The sequence below is a fragment of the Otolemur garnettii genome, unplaced genomic scaffold (genome assembly GCF_000181295.1).
Source record: "Otolemur garnettii isolate 467f Iridium unplaced genomic scaffold, OtoGar3 scaffold00003, whole genome shotgun sequence".
Lineage (NCBI taxonomy): Eukaryota > Metazoa > Chordata > Mammalia > Primates > Galagidae > Otolemur > Otolemur garnettii.
In genome coordinates this window covers 4,439,945-4,456,846 of record NW_003852398.1, presented here as the reverse complement: position 1 = coordinate 4,456,846, position 16,902 = coordinate 4,439,945, and the positions used below count along the sequence as shown (strand labels likewise).

General features: G+C 48.9%; 1 protein-coding gene across 3 annotated transcripts in view; it reads left to right on the top strand.

Annotated features, from left to right (window-relative positions):
- Nucleotides 1-15,342, top strand: part of NEURL1B (neuralized E3 ubiquitin protein ligase 1B) — a 36,280-nt gene extending 20,938 nt beyond the window's left edge. For 2 of the 3 annotated variants that reach the window (XM_012807999.2, XM_003781939.2), the window contains 3 exons: nt 11,945-12,664; nt 14,542-14,667; nt 15,054-15,342. In XM_012807999.2, coding sequence (XP_012663453.1) covers nt 11,945-12,664; nt 14,542-14,667; nt 15,054-15,298 — 1,091 coding nt within the window. In that variant the 3' untranslated portion in view covers nt 15,299-15,342. The remainder of the gene's footprint in view (nt 1-11,944; nt 12,665-14,541; nt 14,668-15,053) is intronic. The other variant, XM_012808004.2, reaches the window with a different exon arrangement.
- The last annotated feature ends 1,560 nt before the right edge of the window (nt 15,343-16,902 follow it).

The window sequence follows — 16,902 nt, the reverse complement described above, 5'->3', positions numbered from 1 at the left end:
CCACCCCAGTTTACAGATGAGAAAACTGAGGCATGGAGAGGTTAAATTGTTTGAGTTACAAAGCCAGAATTTGGAATCCACAGGGGTTGAACCCATGCTCTGGCCCAGGTTCATTTCTCTTCACTTCCTTGTTTATTTGCTGTCATTCATTAACTCTTGTTGAACTCACTAGCACCAGCATTTATTCACTTGTTCAGTCCTTTATTCCATTTGTTCATTTACTCACTCAGTATTCAGGCCTCATCACAAGCATCATGAGGACCTGCACTGTGCAGGCCCTGAGCAGTCAGATGGACCCAACTCCAGTGAGGTGTGTGGCTGGTGCCTGTAATCCCAACATCTCCCAGTGGGAGGATCATGGCCTGAGGCCAGGAGTTTGAGGCTGTAGGAGCTATGATTGCACCACTGCACTCCAGCCTGGACAGCAGAGCAAGATCCTATCTCAAAAAACAGCCCAGGCCTCAGGGTTCAGCGAGGCAGATAAGTGTGAGCCAGCCCTCACAGAGGAGGCAGCCACTAATACTGAAATCCTCCTGGCCGGCACTCAGGAGAATACAAGTTTGCTCCCCGTAAGGGTGAGGCCTTTCTTTATACTTTTAAAAAATGAGGTAAAATTCACATAACAGAAAAGTAACCATTTTAAAATAGATAAACTGGGTCTTATACAGTTGACAGCCTTCACCTTGGTCTAGTTCTAACACATTTCGTCACCCCAAAGGGAGACCCTCTACCCATTTAGCCACCACTCTCTATTCTCCCCTCCTCCCAGCCCCTAGCAACCACTAATCTGCTCTCTGTTTGACACCTCTGCCCTTCAACCTACACATAGCACCTAAACCAACCCAAGGTCAATTTATGGGGAAATAAAGGGAGATCAGATTTCTCAGGGTGTTGACACAGCTTTAAATGTAATTTTTCCATGATGAAATGCACAGATCTAAAGATTTATGCACCTGTCTATAACCCCAGATAATCTCTGCCTGTCTCTTCTGAGTCAGCTTCCCACGTCCCTAGAGGTATATAAATGGTATAATAGAGTATATATGCATTTGTGTCTGGCTTCTTTCAGCATCATATTTTCTATATTCCATCCATATTGCTGTGTGTATCCATGGTTTGTTCCTGATTATTGCTGAGTAGTATTCCATGACATGCATTACTGCAGTTTGTATATCTGAATGTTTGGGCTGGTTTTTTAGTCCTACATTTTGATGGAAAGCCCTGGTCTGGGCTCCTTCTCTCCTGCATTCCCCCAATCACCACCCCACCATTGGGGAAGGAGAGAAGATTCATGCATTCCAGCTATGCATCCACCCCCACAAGCAGAAGGCACCAAAACTTCTGTGAGGTCAAGAGCAGGGAATTGGAGCTCATGGACCTCAGTTGTAGACCAGGCTCGCCACTTGCCCACTATGTGGCCTTGGCCAGGTGACTGTGCTTCAGTTTTTTCATCTGCAAAATGGGTTCAGGATAGCACCCATCTTATGAGATTGTTAGCAGGGTTACATGAGATGATGTATGAAAAGGATGCAGCACAATGCCCGACACAGAGAGGGCACTCAAGAAATAACAGCTTGTGAATAGCTGCCTATCCTCCAGCCTGGGCTTTACTTGGGCATTTTAAGATGTTAAAACACAAACCTTTCATGCTGGTTTTCATGAAAAGTTTTGGAAGTTTACCCCCAAGAAATGCAGGTTTCTAAAACCTCCTAAATCTCCTGTCACTCTTTGGAGCTCTTAATTCCTATGGAGCAGGGAACCAATCCCCCCTCATTCACCTGCTCATCCACAGCCGGTGTCTCTGGCTAATAGCCAAGAAATCACAGCCACTCCATAATCAGGCCAAGTAGATTAGGATTTTTAAAAAATACAAATTGGAAGCAGCCTTTGATGACATAATGAGACTGGATACGCCTCCCCCCACATTTACTTATTCAGCAAACCCTTGTTGAACCCCTACAGCGTTCTGGTGGGGAGAGGCAGAGTCCTCTAGAATGGCAGGACAGCAAAGCAGACGTAAGCCTCAGTTTCCTTGTGTGCAAGTCATCCCTGAGATGCAATAATTAGCAGAGAGTACCTGGCACACGTGCTATAGGAAAATGTTCACAGAAACATAAAAGGGGGAAAGGGAACTAGAAGGAATTCCATCTTTGGGTAATGAGATCATGAATGACTTTCACTTCCTTCTTTATATCCGTGAATTGCCATTTAAAATTTGTCTATGTATAAAGGGTTTGTGTTGCTTTTATAGTTAAAAAGAGCAATAAAGTTATTTTCCTTTCCAAAGGTTATGTGAGATAATGGAGGGGAAATTTCTGACACATGATTGAAGCTCAATAAACATGTGTTTCCACCAGGCATGGTGGCTCACACCTGTAATCTTAGCACTTGGAGAGGCCAAGGCAGGTGGATTGCCTGAGCTCAGGAGCTCAAGACCAGCCTGAGCACGAGTGAGACCCCCGCCTCTAAAAAATAGGCCGGGTGTTGTGATGGGTGCCTGTAGTCCCAAGCTACTTGGGAGGCTGAGGCAAGAGGATCATTTGAACCCAAGAGTTTGAGGTTGCTGTGAGCCATGATGCCACTGCACTCTACTGAGGGCAACAAAGTAAGACTCTGTCTCAAAAACAAAACAAAACTCATTTGTTTCCTTTGCAGGGGAAAAGCAGGGTGACACTGGTTAAACCTGGGTAAAGGAATTATGGGTGATGCTTATTTCCTTTCTTCCCCTCCCAAGTTAACAATGATTTATATGTCAGGAAAGAACAATTATAATAAAAATAAAAAACTTTGCAGTCATGACTTTATATGGTATTAAGTACAGACAAGTACCCTACGATTGTCAGCATAGGATGAGGCAATATGAATTCCTAAGAGAAATCTCCTAATTCCTGGGAGAACTTGACTGCTTGAGGGTGTGTCTGAGATACCAAATAGATACATAAAAGGCATCCAGTGTCTGTGTTATCCTCAGCGCTAATTGCAAGGAACAAGGAGGTGACATGGTTCTTTTAGAGCTATTCAGCTGTGAAATTCCAGAATTGAAAATCCCTGGGACTCCTCCATTCCTCCAAACAGAAGTATCGAGGTAGGGTTGTCGAATTTAGCAAATGAAATACAGGACACTTAGTTAAACTTGAATTTCAGATAAAAAATGAAAATGTTTTATTTCTTTTATTTTTTTTTTTAGACAGAGTCTCACTTTGTCACCCTGGGTAGACCACTGTGGTGTCACAGCTCACAGCAACCTCATACTCCTAGGCTTAAGCGATCCTCTTGCCTCAGCCTCCCAAGTAGCTGGGACTACAGGTGCCCACCACAACACTGGCTGTTTTTTTAAAGACAGGGTCTCACTCTTGTTCAGGCTAGTCTCAAACTCATGAGCTCAAGCAATCCACCCGTCCCGGCCTCCCAGAGTGCAAAAATGTTTTAGTACAAGTATGTCCCATGCAATATTTGGGACATACTTATGTGGGAAAAAAATTGTTTATCTGAAATTAAAATGTAAGTGGTCATCCTTTATTATATCTGGTAATCCTGGTCTGGGAAGCATACTTCCCATCTTATGGGACGGGAGAGCACTTTGCTGTTTGCCCTAGAACTTGAGCCAAAGTTACGTCTCAGAAATAAAAAGAGATTCATAGGCCTCACATATTTTTTTGCCTGGTGCAATTGTGCATCCAATGTGCTTCCTCCTGCATGGCAGTTCAGCTGCCCCATAGAACACTGCTTCTGTGGGGCCAGACTCTGGGATGCCCTTTTTAGACAAAGAATCAGGTTTCAGAGAAAGAAAGTGACTAGCCTAGAACTACCAAGATTACCAGTGGCAGAGCTAGGACTGGGAGCCAGTGTGTCTGTATTCAATTTAGTGATTCTCAGCCTTGGCTGTAAATTGTGCTCACCTGGGGAGATTTGAAACTCCTGCTTCTCAGGCTGTCCCCAGACCAATTAAATCAGAATCTCAGGGACTGGGTGCTGTGACTCACACCAGTAATTCCAGCACTCTGGGAGGCTGAGACAGGAGGGCAGGAATTCAAGACCCCCCTAGACAACAAAGCAGAACCCTGTCTTTACAAAAATTACAAAAAGTAACTAGGCATGGTGGTGCGTGCCTGTAGTCCCAGCTGCTCGGGAGGCTGCATCAGGAGAATCACTTGAGCCCAGATTTTTGTGGTTAGAGTAAGCTGTGATAGGGCCACTGCACTCCAGCCTGGAGGACAGAGGGTGACCCTCTCTCTAAAAAAAAGTCAGAACCTCAAAGGGTGGCTCCCAGGCATTCAGATTTCTCAGTGTTCCTCAGGTGACACCAGGGTACAAGCCAGGATTGTGATCACATCCCCTTTCTTTCTCCCCTCCCTTGAGTGCAGAGTTGAGTTCTTCAGACTCCCAGGTTCAGGAATCATCATTATTGGACCATACATGCCCCCTTTCTTGTTTGCCTTTTCCACTTCATCCTCAGGCTCCAGTCCTCTTCATGCCTTCTCTTGTCCAAATAGGCACCACTCTGATGTTTGTCATAATCCCATGAGTATATCTCTTAAAGATATGTAGATTTGTCTTATATGTTTTATGCATATATGGATGGTATTATTAGCATAATGCCTGTTTTTGTTTGTTTGTTTTTCCTTTTCCACTTGCCCATTTTTAGGGTCTATCTATGCTGTTGTATGTCTCTCCAGTTCCTAGTTTTCTCATGGCCTCCCCCCTTGTTATTGTCAATCCCCCCACCTACATGCACAAACTAGACTGTAAGGTGCATTGTCTCCCAGGGCTTCCCAGGACTCTCCCAGGCTTGCTCTCTCCCAGGACTGTAGTTCAATGGTCTGTAGGGCACAGACTAGGATGGGTTTTCTGTGTCCCAACGTGTCCATCCTAAGAGCCTTGGATTTCTCAAGGTGCTCCTTCTGGTCAAAGTGAAGGAGTTGAGCTCAGAAAAATTCCTTTCTGCTGAATTTAGCAGTTCCTGGACTTGGAAGGGGAAGGGTCTGCCAAGCTGTGCACGTCTTTCCTGCCACTCCTCTCCCTGGCTCCAGGAGCTATTACAGGTTGAGTATCCCTTATCCCAAGCATTTTGGATTTCAATAATTTTTGGATTTTGGAATACTTGCACTATACTTAGCATTTCAGTATCTCTTACCTGAAAATGTGAACTGCTCCAATGAGCATTTCCTTTGAGCATCATGTCCATACTCAAAATTTTATTTCAGATTTTGAAGCATTGCAGATTGTGGATTAGGGATGCTCACCATGTATCTCCTTCTCCATAGAAGCCCTTCCCAGGGGCTCCTGAGTTCAGGCCCCATGCCATTTGGAGGCAGCCCTATCCTTCTTCCCGTGTAGCTCAGGAGTAGTCAATGTCAGCCCCACTATCCGTCCTCTCTCTGCCCAGGGGTGGAAGGCTGGTCAGATTGAACAAGCAATGCCAACCCAAGGCTTTGGCATTGCAGACTATATTTTCAGAAATCTTTGGTTGCAAGGGACAGAAACCCAGTTCAGTCTCACTTGAGGAAGGAGATTTAACATTTCATGGGACTTAAAATTCCTGGGAACAGCTACCTTTACGTCTGGCTTCCTGCAGGGGCCCAAAGATCGGCACCTGGAATAGTTGCCTGTCTTCATTTCTTGTTCTGCTTTTTTCTTCGTAGGCTTTATACTCAGCCAGGTTATCCCTTTGCAGTGGAGGGAAAGCCATCAGTAACTCCCATCCCTGTCCCACCAACCGAAGAGCTGCTTTCCCACAAGGTTTGCCTGAAGTCTCAAGACTTAGCCTCATCTGTGTGGCTTGGGTCACACGCCCAGCTGTAGACCCACCTCCATGGCTAAGGGGGATGGGACGAAGTAGCTGACCAGATCAAGCCTTCCCAGTTCAGGGTAATGGGAAGAGGGTGTGGGTAGCTCCTCCCAAAGAAAATCTGAGTGCTGGTACCAGAAGAAGGGGGAAGGTAGATCCCAAGCAACCAGAAACAACAGCCATGTCCCTGCATGGACCTTGGAAGGGAGTCATTACCCAGCTTGAAAGTGCTGGAGACCCCGTGTTACTTATAGTCACTGGGCATCCACTCTGCGGCAGGCACAATGCTGAGACCTTTACATGTGATGTCTTCTGTTCTTACGAGAATCCTGTGAGGTAGGAAGTAGTATCCTCCTCATCTGCTCACCATGGATAGATTACTTGCCCAAGGTCACAGATAGTGGTTCCAGAATCAGTGTTTGCTCATTAGTGTTAAGAACAAAGTGGCAGATGAAGATTTGAACTTACAGATCTAAATGCAGGGCTCAGAAGTCTTAAGTTCACACTCTGAGCTGCAGGTCAGGAAACTGAGGCCCAGAAGGGGACAGGGACTAGCCCAAGGCCTCCCAGCTGATCAATGGCCAGGATGGGGTGATAGAGAGAGCTTACACCCAGGACCCAGGGGTACCTCAGTATGGGGCTTGTGCACCCACATCAGGTAGGGAGGAGCCGCTGCAGCCAGTCACGTAGTGCCCCAGCCCGGAGCAGCACAGGGTAACAGGCTTTTGAAGTTAATGTTTTCTTTCCAAACAAGCCAGGCCAGCTCCCACCTCCCCACCCCAATAGTAAAGCATTTGCTAGGCATGGTGGCTCGAAGGGCTGCCCTTTTCCAGTCTGGAGTGAAACCTCTGCTCTGACTGCTCGCCTGTCCTACTAGGGCAGGCGTCCTCAAACTACAGCCCGCGGGCCACATGCAGCCCACCTAGGACATTTATCCGGCCTGCTGGGTGTTTTTGCCACCGCTGCCTGTCCTGCTTAGCAGCCAATTCGTCCCAGGGCCCGCAGCCCAGCCCTCCAATGGGACAGTGAAGTGGCCCACTGTCTAAAAAGTTTGAGGACCCCTGTAGGGCTCCTGACAGCCTGTCCTGTGCCAGGCATGGTGCCAAGCCTATGATTGCACCATTCTGCCCTATTTTAATTCCATAGACCAATAAAATAGGGTGAAGATCCCGAGTTTGCAGGTGGGGAAACAAGGTCACAGCCAGGACTGGCCAGAGTCTGTCTCCCGAGTCCAGCCATCTTTGTTTGACAGAAGGACAGCATCCGGAAAAGCATGGGCTTGGTGGCCCACAGACCTGGGTCCTGCCAGTCATGCGCAGACTGACAGTCCCTGACTTCTCTCCTTGATCCCCCAGCCCCTCCCTTTGTGCCCACCCACTTGGGCTGCCTCCTGTGCCCACAGATTATAGCTGTGCCCCGTCACCTCCCACCTCTTCTGTGTCCCCTTCTCATTCTCCACTGAATCATTCCCAGGAGCATAAAAGCACTCCCATGGTACCTTTTAGAAACCCCTTTGACTGTCTCTCCTCTGCCCCAGGCACAGTCCCATCTCTCTGTCCTTCCTCAGGGCAGGTCTTTCCCAAGTGCTGTCCACCAGCCCTCTCCTTCCCCACTCCCACCCCAGGCTGGGGCCCACCCAGCATTGACCTTTCAGCCTATTAGACCCTGAGCATCCCCCGCAATCCATTCAGCCTCTGGCTTTAACCCAGGTGACCCTGGCCCGCTGCTGAGATGCTGCCACTCCTCATGGCCCTGAGCCTGCCTAGCTCCCAGCCTCTCCCCTCCCTCCCACCCACACCCCTCCTCCTGGGCCTGGCCTCCACATGTGAGAGCCCCAGGGTTCCAGCCTCAGCTCAATCTCTCTTTCCTTTTAACTGTCTTAATCTGAGTAATACCGCATGCATACAAGAAAGTATCAGGAACGACTGTGGAGTTCAACAAATTGGCAGAAAGCAGGGCTGTTTCTCTTTACCCTTTTTACCCAAATGATCCATCACTGGGCTCTGAGTCCCACCTCTGAACCGTTGGCTCCCAAATCCATCTCCCCAGCCCTAACACCTCCCCTGAACTCCAGGAAGTCCCCACTCATCAAGCCTTGGCTGACTTTAAGAGGTGCCCCACACTGATATACTCAGACAGAACTCCTGAGCCCCCTCCACCTCCTGCTCCCCAGCAGGCCCCATTGGCAATAAGCGCCACTACCCACTTGGTTGATCAGGCCAAAAACCCAGGAGTCATCTTGAATCCTCTTTACCTGGCCCTATATACATTCTGTCAGTGTGTCCTGTCATTTCTGCCACCAGCACATGGCCCGAATCAGTCCTTCAGAGACAGGGAAGTGACTGATAGGCCCTCTGTCTCCAGTTCTCCCTGCCTTCATTTTCATTTTCACTCTGGCTGAATTTGGAGCCAGTATTGCTAGTGTCAAGGGGCCTGGCTCTGTAGTCCCAATCTGGGTTAGAATACCAGTACTGTCACTTCTAGGCTGTGTGACCTTCAGTAACTCCACCTCTCAGAGCCTCAGTATTCTCTCGCTGTGAAATGTGCCCATTTTTACGGAACCATTTAGAATAGTCATGAGGACTGATGGAGATAATCAATGTATGTGGTTGCATCTTGCAAATGGTCAATAACACTTGTGTACATTTGAATTGGATCCAAAGAGTGGGCTTGGAGCTAAGCCATAGGTAGGAGCTGGGTAGTCTCAGAACGCTCCCTTGGTGGCCTCTTGATGTTGCTGGATTTCTGCCTATAGCTGACTGATTTTCCATAGAAGAAATGCCCATTTGAGCAGTTGATTCTGGAGTGTACAACCAAGGCCAGCACCATGCCATCCTGGACCTGTCAGGCCCCATGCCCAATGGGGAATAAGCTCCTTGCATAGAGATTAAAGTGAGGAGATGTAGCATTTTCTGATGTTTACTGTAACCCAGCCTTGCAAATACACTGAGCCTCCAGTGCCTCTGTGCCTGGAATGCTCACACTCTACTCTCACCTGGCTACTATGGCCTTGGCCTTCAGACCTCCCTTTCACTACTATCAGGGAGATCTTTTCTGGCTCACTCTTAGGCCCCAATCTTTAAAATTCTCCTTTTACACACACACTCTCAGAGAATCTCAGGTCTGTTGATCCCCACTGTGACCTGAGGTAATTCACTTTACCTCTCAGTGCGCCCCACTTGCCTGTGCATGGTGGCTTCTGGGGGCACTCATCAGCATTCTGTAAGATGGCTTCATTCTATAGAGTCTGTCCCTCCCACTGGAGTGGGCACTCTGTGAACACAGGATCCAGGCCTGTGTGTCCCCTTCTATTTGCCCAGTGCCCAGCAGCACTTGGCACATGGGGAGTGCTCTACACATTTTGAATGCTGAAGGAATGATCATAATTAATGTGCACTTAATTGAGCACTTAGAGCCACGCTCTGTGTTATATTCCTTATAAAAGTAATTTAATATCCATAACAGAGTGGTGAGGGCAAAGGGATTTACCACTAACATTCCATGTACACAAAGCTGACACTCCAAGAGGTGAAATGACTTTCCTAAGGTCACAAAGCCAGGAAGAGCCAAAACCAGAACTTGAACCCAAGTCAGCCCACTCCACAGGCCATGCCCTTAATGAGGATGTTGCCCTGAAGGACAGGTTCCTGTGTGGAGCCACTAGGGCCAAGGAGGAGGAACACTGGGGTTGTGAGCAGAGCTAGCAGGGGCCCAGGACAAACTGAAGCTAGTGCCTTTAATCTTGGCCTGGCAGGGAAACTGGGTGGGACGAGGAGCCCTGGGAAAAGTACATTATACCAAGAGACTCTTAGAAACATCCACTTGTCTAAAATCCTTTTTTTAAAAAGTGCCTGCTTTTTTCTTTGTACACGTTTTTTCTGATTACAAAATCAGAACATTAGAGAGAAATGAGGAAATCAGAAAACAGTAAAGAGCAAATTTCTTTACTGATTATAACCACTCCCCAATTTTTGATGTATCTCATTTTTTCCCTGTGCAACCCATGCACACATTTCCAACAAAATAGAGCCAAACCATTTGCTTAGCTTTGTATCCTCTTTTGTTCACTTAATGTTGTATCATGGGCACTTCCCCCATATTGTTAAATATGAATTAAAAACTTGATTTTTAAAAACATTTTTGATTTTTTTGATAAAAACTAGGAGTGTACACGGTTACTGTAGAAAACCTGGGTTGCTATAGGAAATTTTTCTTTAGAAAAATCTAAAGAAAACTCCTTCTTAGTCTCACTTCTGATAATTACCATTTTTCTTACATTTCTCTCCAGCACTTGATTTCCTATGCATAAATAAAATGAGAGAGACAAGTACAGACGCATAGGCACACATATATACTTTTTAAAACACTGAAAATGCACTTCTTTCCTCAGGCTATGGGGAGGCAAAGTACACACAGTTAAGATGCCCAAGGAGCCCAAACAAGTAGCTGAGTCAGGTGAAGAGGATGACCTTGGGGCTTTAGGGAAAGTAAGATCTACCAACCTCAATAAAAGGGCAAGCTTTAGCCCATTGTTGTCATATTAGAATTCAGGCCCTGTTAGCAGACCTGACTTTCCCAAGAGAAGCTATAAATCCAGTTTAAGTGAAATGTGTCTGGGAGGGTACATATAAGATTCTCATGGAGCCTAGGGCATACGGTTTGAAAAAGCACATTCATTATTATTTCACTTTATATTTGGAAAACTAAAAAGAGAAAAATTTTTTTGTGATACTACAGAATGGTAATATTTAACAAAATCTTGGCTAGAGAACAGTCTGTTTAAAACTGAGAAGCGGGCGGCACCTGTGGCTCAAAGGAGTAGGGTGCCAGCCCCATATGCTGGAGGTGGTGGGTTCAAACCTAGCCCTGGGCAAAAACTGCAAAAAAAAAAAAAGTAAAACTGAGAAGCATGCTCTATTAAGGATTGACAAGAACATCTTCATCAGTAAGAAAATTTTCAAAATATTTTAATGGCTTTTTCTTTGTCTTTCAGTCTAGCAGTCTTTTCTAGAGACCATATTCATTCATTTATTCATCCATAAACTGTTGATGATGAAGGCTATTTGTCATACACTCTGCTAAGCCCTGAGACAAGGGAGTGGACAACCTTGCCTTCTGGGGACTCATATTGTAGCCAGGGAGACAGAAAAATAAATAAGTAATCTACCAAAGTATGAAGATCTTTATTACCCGGATGATAAACATTATCTTTGCTTTGTTATACAACCATAACATAGTATGAAGAACATCTTTTCACAGCACTAGAAATTACTCAAAAAATATTTTCATAACTAACTTTTTAAGAACTTTCCCTTCATTTCCTGTTTTATAGAACGAGTGCACCTCTCACAAAGACCTTACTATTTCAATGTTTAGAGACATGCCCAGGGCCAGGCCTGGTGCTCTGTGCTGTGCACACAGCAATGAGGACAGGCCCAGGTCCTCCCTTCTTTCAGGGAGGTGTTGAAGAACCCAGACTCTGAAACCAGACAGTCTGGGTTCAGGCCCATAGCTTTGCCACTTAGTAGCAATGTGCTCTTGGTGATGTTCCCTCCCTCCATGCCTCAGCTCCTCCTCAGCTCAGTGGCTGGGAGTAATAGTACATACCACAGAGGGTGGTTGTGATGATTAAATGAGATAATGTGAAAGGAGCTTATTAAGGCCACGAATGCAGGTTTGCTCTTTTTTATTGGAACTTGTGTTCTAGTAGGGGCGAGTGACAATAAAGGATTTTCAAATGCCCTTTGAATGTTCAAAAGAATATAAGGCAGAAAAGGAGAGCGGTGGGGGGGAGAAAAAAGAAGGAGAAACGCAGGGGAGGTGGCGAGAAGAGAAAGAAGGAAAAGGGGGATCCAGGAGGGAGAGAAGGGGAGACGGAGAGAGACAAGGTGGAGAGAAAGGGAAGGAGGGGTGGAAGAGGTGGCGGCAAGGGAAAAGGAGGTCAGGAAGGAGAGAGCGAAAAGAAAGGAAGAAGGGCCTTCTCTGCCCATCCTCAAAGAAAGAGTGTGTTAAGTAGACCTGGATTGTGCTTAATCCAATTCTGTGCACCCGTGACTCCTTACACAAGACCGCAAACGAACAGAGAGTCGGGGCGGCGTAGGGGCGGGAGCTTCAATGGCCCAGGCCCCACACTCACGCGGCCCCCTGTCCCACCAGAGAGCGCCTTCGCCGACACGCTGACGTCCACGCGCCTCAGCCAGGCCCGGTTCAGCACCTGCCCATCGCCCAGCAGCCACGACGCCGCCAACTTCGACAACAACGAGCTCGAGAACAACCAGGTGGTGGCCAAGCTGGGCCACCTGGCGCTGGGCCGTGCTCCGGGCCCGCTGCCCGCCGACGTCGCGGCTGCGGCCATCCCGTGCGGGCCCCGCGACCGCCCGCGGCCCGCGTCATCGCCGGCGCTGCTGGAGGCCGACCTGCGCTTCCACGCGACGCGCGGGCCCGACGTGAGCCTGTCGGCAGACCGCAAAGTGGCCTGCGCGCCGCGGCCCGACGGCGGCCGCACGCTCGTCTTCTCCGAGCGCCCGCTGCGGCCCGGCGAGAGCCTCTTCGTGGAGGTGGGTCGTCCAGGGCTGGCGGCGCCCGGGGCGCTGGCCTTCGGCATCACGTCCTGCGACCCGGGCGGGCTGCGGCCCAACGAGCTGCCCGCTGACCCCGACGCGCTGCTCGACCGCAAGGAGTACTGGGTGGTGGCGCGCGCGGGGCCCGTACCGGCCGGCGGCGACGCGCTCAGCTTCACGCTGCGGCCCGGCGGCGACGTGCTCCTGGGCGTCAACGGGCGCCCGCGCGGCCGCCTGCTGTGCGTCGACACTACGCAGGCGCTCTGGGCCTTCTTTGCGGTGCGCGGCGGCGCGGCAGGCCAGCTGCGCCTCCTAGGTGAGTGCCCCGCACGTGTCCACACCCGTGCCCCGCCCACCCGCCGGCTCCCGCCTCCTGACGGTCGCCACCCCCTCGGCCCTGCCTGCCATCCCCCAGCTGTGAGCGTCCATCCCCATCACCCTGTCCGAGATTGCCGGGCTGCCCCCAGAGTTTCCGGAGAACGTGCATTGATGACAGCCGTGCAGGGGATGCTGCCTTTGTTGCTCCCTTTTGTAAAGGACCACATTTTGTAAACCTCCAGCCTAGATAGGTTACCGGCTGGTCCAAGGACTTGGCACGCTGTATGCGGTTAGTCAATGGTTAGTGCGACTTTCATTTGATACTGTAGTTCTGTTATGATTTGTAACATTGGGTGTTTTAAATGACGTGTGCCATGCATGTTAAGTGTGGAAAGGAGAAATTCATTCGACTATGTACATGTAAGAGAGGAAATGAGAATAGCACCCTCCACAGAAAAGGGAATGGAAACTTAAACCTCCCTATTCTGAGATGATTCTTGCCTTCATTACCATGCCACAAATAGGGAGTGCCCACCAGCTGTGGACAAGGACTCAGCTCTAGGATGGGGCTACAGAGGACAGGATACAGATAGCCGAATGGAGAGCTGCATGGGGTGACATATGCCACAGAAAGGGGCCTCTCTCCCCAGCTTGGTGCATTGAGAGTGGTGGTCATGGAAGGCTTCCCAGATAGTACAGATCAAATTTCATGGTTCAAGAAGTAAAGTACAAATAATAACAACCAGTCAGTATTTCATAGGTTATCTCATTAAATTTTATCTTCCTGATAACCCTGTGAACTCAGTATTCTTATCCCCATTTACAGATAACAGTACTGAAACACAGAGCGATTAAATGGCTGTCCCAGAGTCACATAGCTGATCAGCTATAAAGATGTTAAACAAGTCACAGACTCTCCTGAGACTCCACATCCTTCTGTGTAGAAATCGTAATACTTGCACCATGGGGTCGTCATGAGGAAGAAATGATGTGGCACATATGATGCCTTCAGCAGGGCCTGACATAGCCCTCGTGGTTATAGTATCAGAAACTCTTGCTGCCCAAATGAAGGCAGAGGAGGGCAGGATGCCTGAGGGTTTTGAGGCACCATCAGACATAGCATGAGTTACGAGTTGCCCCTAGTCCATTGGTCTTCTAGTAGGGTAAGGAAAGCGGCATTTCCATCCTAAGAAATAACCTATTATTATCTATTATCTGAACCCACAGTAAGCTTGAGGATGAAAACTCACCCATGTTGAACACAAGTAGTCAGGTGGTGACAAAAGCCCAATGTGTCCTAGGCAACAAAAGGAAAGTTATGGGTACACATAACTCAAAAGTCTGGGAGTATATTGGGTGGATTCAGGAATAGCTGGATCTAAGTGTTGAAAGGATGTCATCAGGATCCCATCTCTCTATTCATCTCAAAGTTCTTGCCTCTATGATGGCTTCACCCAGGCAGGCTCTCATCACAGGATGGCCCTTCTACCTCCAAGCTTCCCTGCCAGTGGAGTAAGCCCCTTCTTTCTTGATAGTTCTAGTGGAAGTCGCAGAATTGGGCCTTTGTGGTCTTGCTTAGGTTACATTGCCTTCCCTGAACCACTGTGGAGACCAAGCAATGGAAGTTCTTACTGGCCTGGCCTGGGGGGGGGGGGCGATGGAGTACTACCCAGTGCTGTTCCTAAAAGGAAGCTGGGTGGGCAGAGAACAAATCTCCCCCACACTTGCATGCCCTCATTAGTCCTTAGCAGAAGGGAGGTGGCACTGGTCCTCTCGTTAGACAAACGGAAGCTAAGGTGAGAAGGAGTGAAAACCAGGCACTGGCAGGGCAGGTCCAGCCTTCCACTGCTCTGATAGAGTCTCTCTGGGTCTCAGGTACCCTGCAGTCCAGTCCCACGACCACGACTCCTTCAGGGTCCCTCAGTGGCTCCCAAGATGACAGTGATTCAGACATGACCTTCAGTGTCAACCAGTCCTCCTCGGCATCTGAGTCATCCCTGGGTAAGAAAATACAAACCCTGGTAAGAGCAGGGGCTGGTGACCAACCTGGCCCCTTCAGCTGTGCCTTCCCAGGGCTGAGCAGGGCGCTGCTGTTCCCCTTGCATCCTTGCCTTCCCTCAGCTGTATGTTCAGCCAGGGGGAGGAGAAGTGTCTACACAGGAGATGTCAAGGGGTGATGATGGAGGTGTTTTATCTTAGTGAGAGGGTGGAGGGGCAGTAGAAGGGTAGAGAAAGGTGTAAAACCTGGAAGGTAACCCAAAATTGCTATTTTCCAAAATTGTTCCCCTACCAGTTCCATCAAGAAGCTCTTTATCCTTGGGGCTGCCCCAGCAGAGCCCGCCTGGGAGACAGATTATTAACACATGTCCTGCTCTCTCTTTCGTCAGTGACAGCCCCCAGCTCCCCACTGAGCCCCCCAGTGTCTCCCGTGTTCTCCCCACCGGAGCCAGCAGGCAGCAAGAATGGCGAGTGCACGGTGTGCTTCGATGGCGAGGTGGACACAGTCATCTACACGTGTGGACACATGTGCTTGTGCCACAGCTGTGGTCTGCGGCTCAAGCGGCAAGCTCGTGCCTGCTGCCCCATCTGTCGGCGGCCCATCAAGGACGTCATTAAGATCTACAGGCCATAGCCGGGCCTGCCCACAGGCCTTGGCCAGAGCAGGGTCACCTTTCTGAAACCTCCCTGAGCCAGGCAACCACCATGGCCTCCAGGGAGTTCAGGGGCAACAGCCATCTCTCCAGTGGTTGGCAAGATGTGACAGTCATGGAGAATGGGCCCCGGGGGTTTGAGCCTAGCAAGGGATGCTTCTGGCTCAAAAGTGCTTTGCCCCCAAAAGGTCGTCCCAAGAGCGAGCTCAGGAACTGCCTGGCAGATCACCCATCCCCTTGGTGACCTTTTAGCTGGGAAACAGCATCTTCTGTCTGTGCAATGCTTCTTTCTGGGTTTAGGTTGAGTGTGTGTGAGAGAAGGGGAGGGCAGGGAGGGCGCCAGAGACTAGAGAGAGAATGTGAGAGGAATGAGAGAGAGAGAACATGTGGGGATTTTACCCAGGTATCCCGGCTCTGGGAAGTTACTGAACACTGCGGAATGTGCAATCCAGAGCCCAGGTGTTAGTGTGACTCGAAATTGTTCACTTTCTGGGGTTGTGACAGAAGCTCGTTTTGAATGTACAAAGCCTGAACCTAAACAGAACTCCCTTGGGTGGTATAGAAAAGACACTCAGATTTTCTAAGGGGAGGCAAAAATAACTCATTGTTTACAGCTCCAAAGCAGCAACTCCTTGAGGGGAAGGTAGGCGGAGAACATAAGAGAACAAATCGCTTTTTTTCATTTCTTATGCAGTCTTGGAGGGGTGCTGCCGCTGAGCACTCTGGGCTGTGTCATCTTTTTACCCCTTGACCCCAGATAGCCTAATAATAAGCACATCGCACCTTGACTCCATCTCTGGAGGCTTTTTGATCCCCGTCCCCTTCTCTAAGAAGAGGAGCTGCACGTTCTCTTTCCTGGAGGAGGGGTTGAACCCTAGAGGCAGGTGGTTCACCTGGACTTGGAAATGCCACTCCATGGTACAGACAGCTGTCCATGTTTCCTATTGTCACCCCTGGGCCTGGCACTAACCTTGTGTGTGGGCACTCCTAGGGTGACCTGCTGGCAGGAGTGGGAGGAACCAGGACTTTGTGACTGGCCCTTGTTCTGATTCTCAGTTCATCTTCCTCTGCTGGTTACTACACGTTAATTGATAAGTGTGTTAACTAATAATTGAGACAGTGACTGAAAATGCTGGCATTGTGATTCTCCCCTTCCCAGGCCTATTTGCTGGTATTTCTCAAGACCCTGGTCCTACCCCACCCCCACAGCCCTGCCCATCTCTACAAAATCTCAGACCACACCTGGGATAACAGGTGGTCCAGGCGTGCTCCTTCCTTTTTGTCCCTAGTTCTGGGCTCCACCCCTGCCCTGTTCTGTGTTGTACCTTTAGGAAAGTCCTTCAGCCTGTCTGTTTTTCAGTTCCCATTTGGAAGTTTAGAACCTGAGCACTCCAAGATCTCTTAGGAGGACCAGCACAACATCCTAAAAAGCCTGAGACACCTTGCAAAGAAAAAGCATTTTTGTTACAATTCCTAACCTGCTCATCTGCTGAGGAAGAGAGGAAAACATTCAGAGAATTTATGTAGTCATATACCAAACAACTCCTGGGTGTCTGAGTGACCAGCCCCTCATCAAATCAGGTCC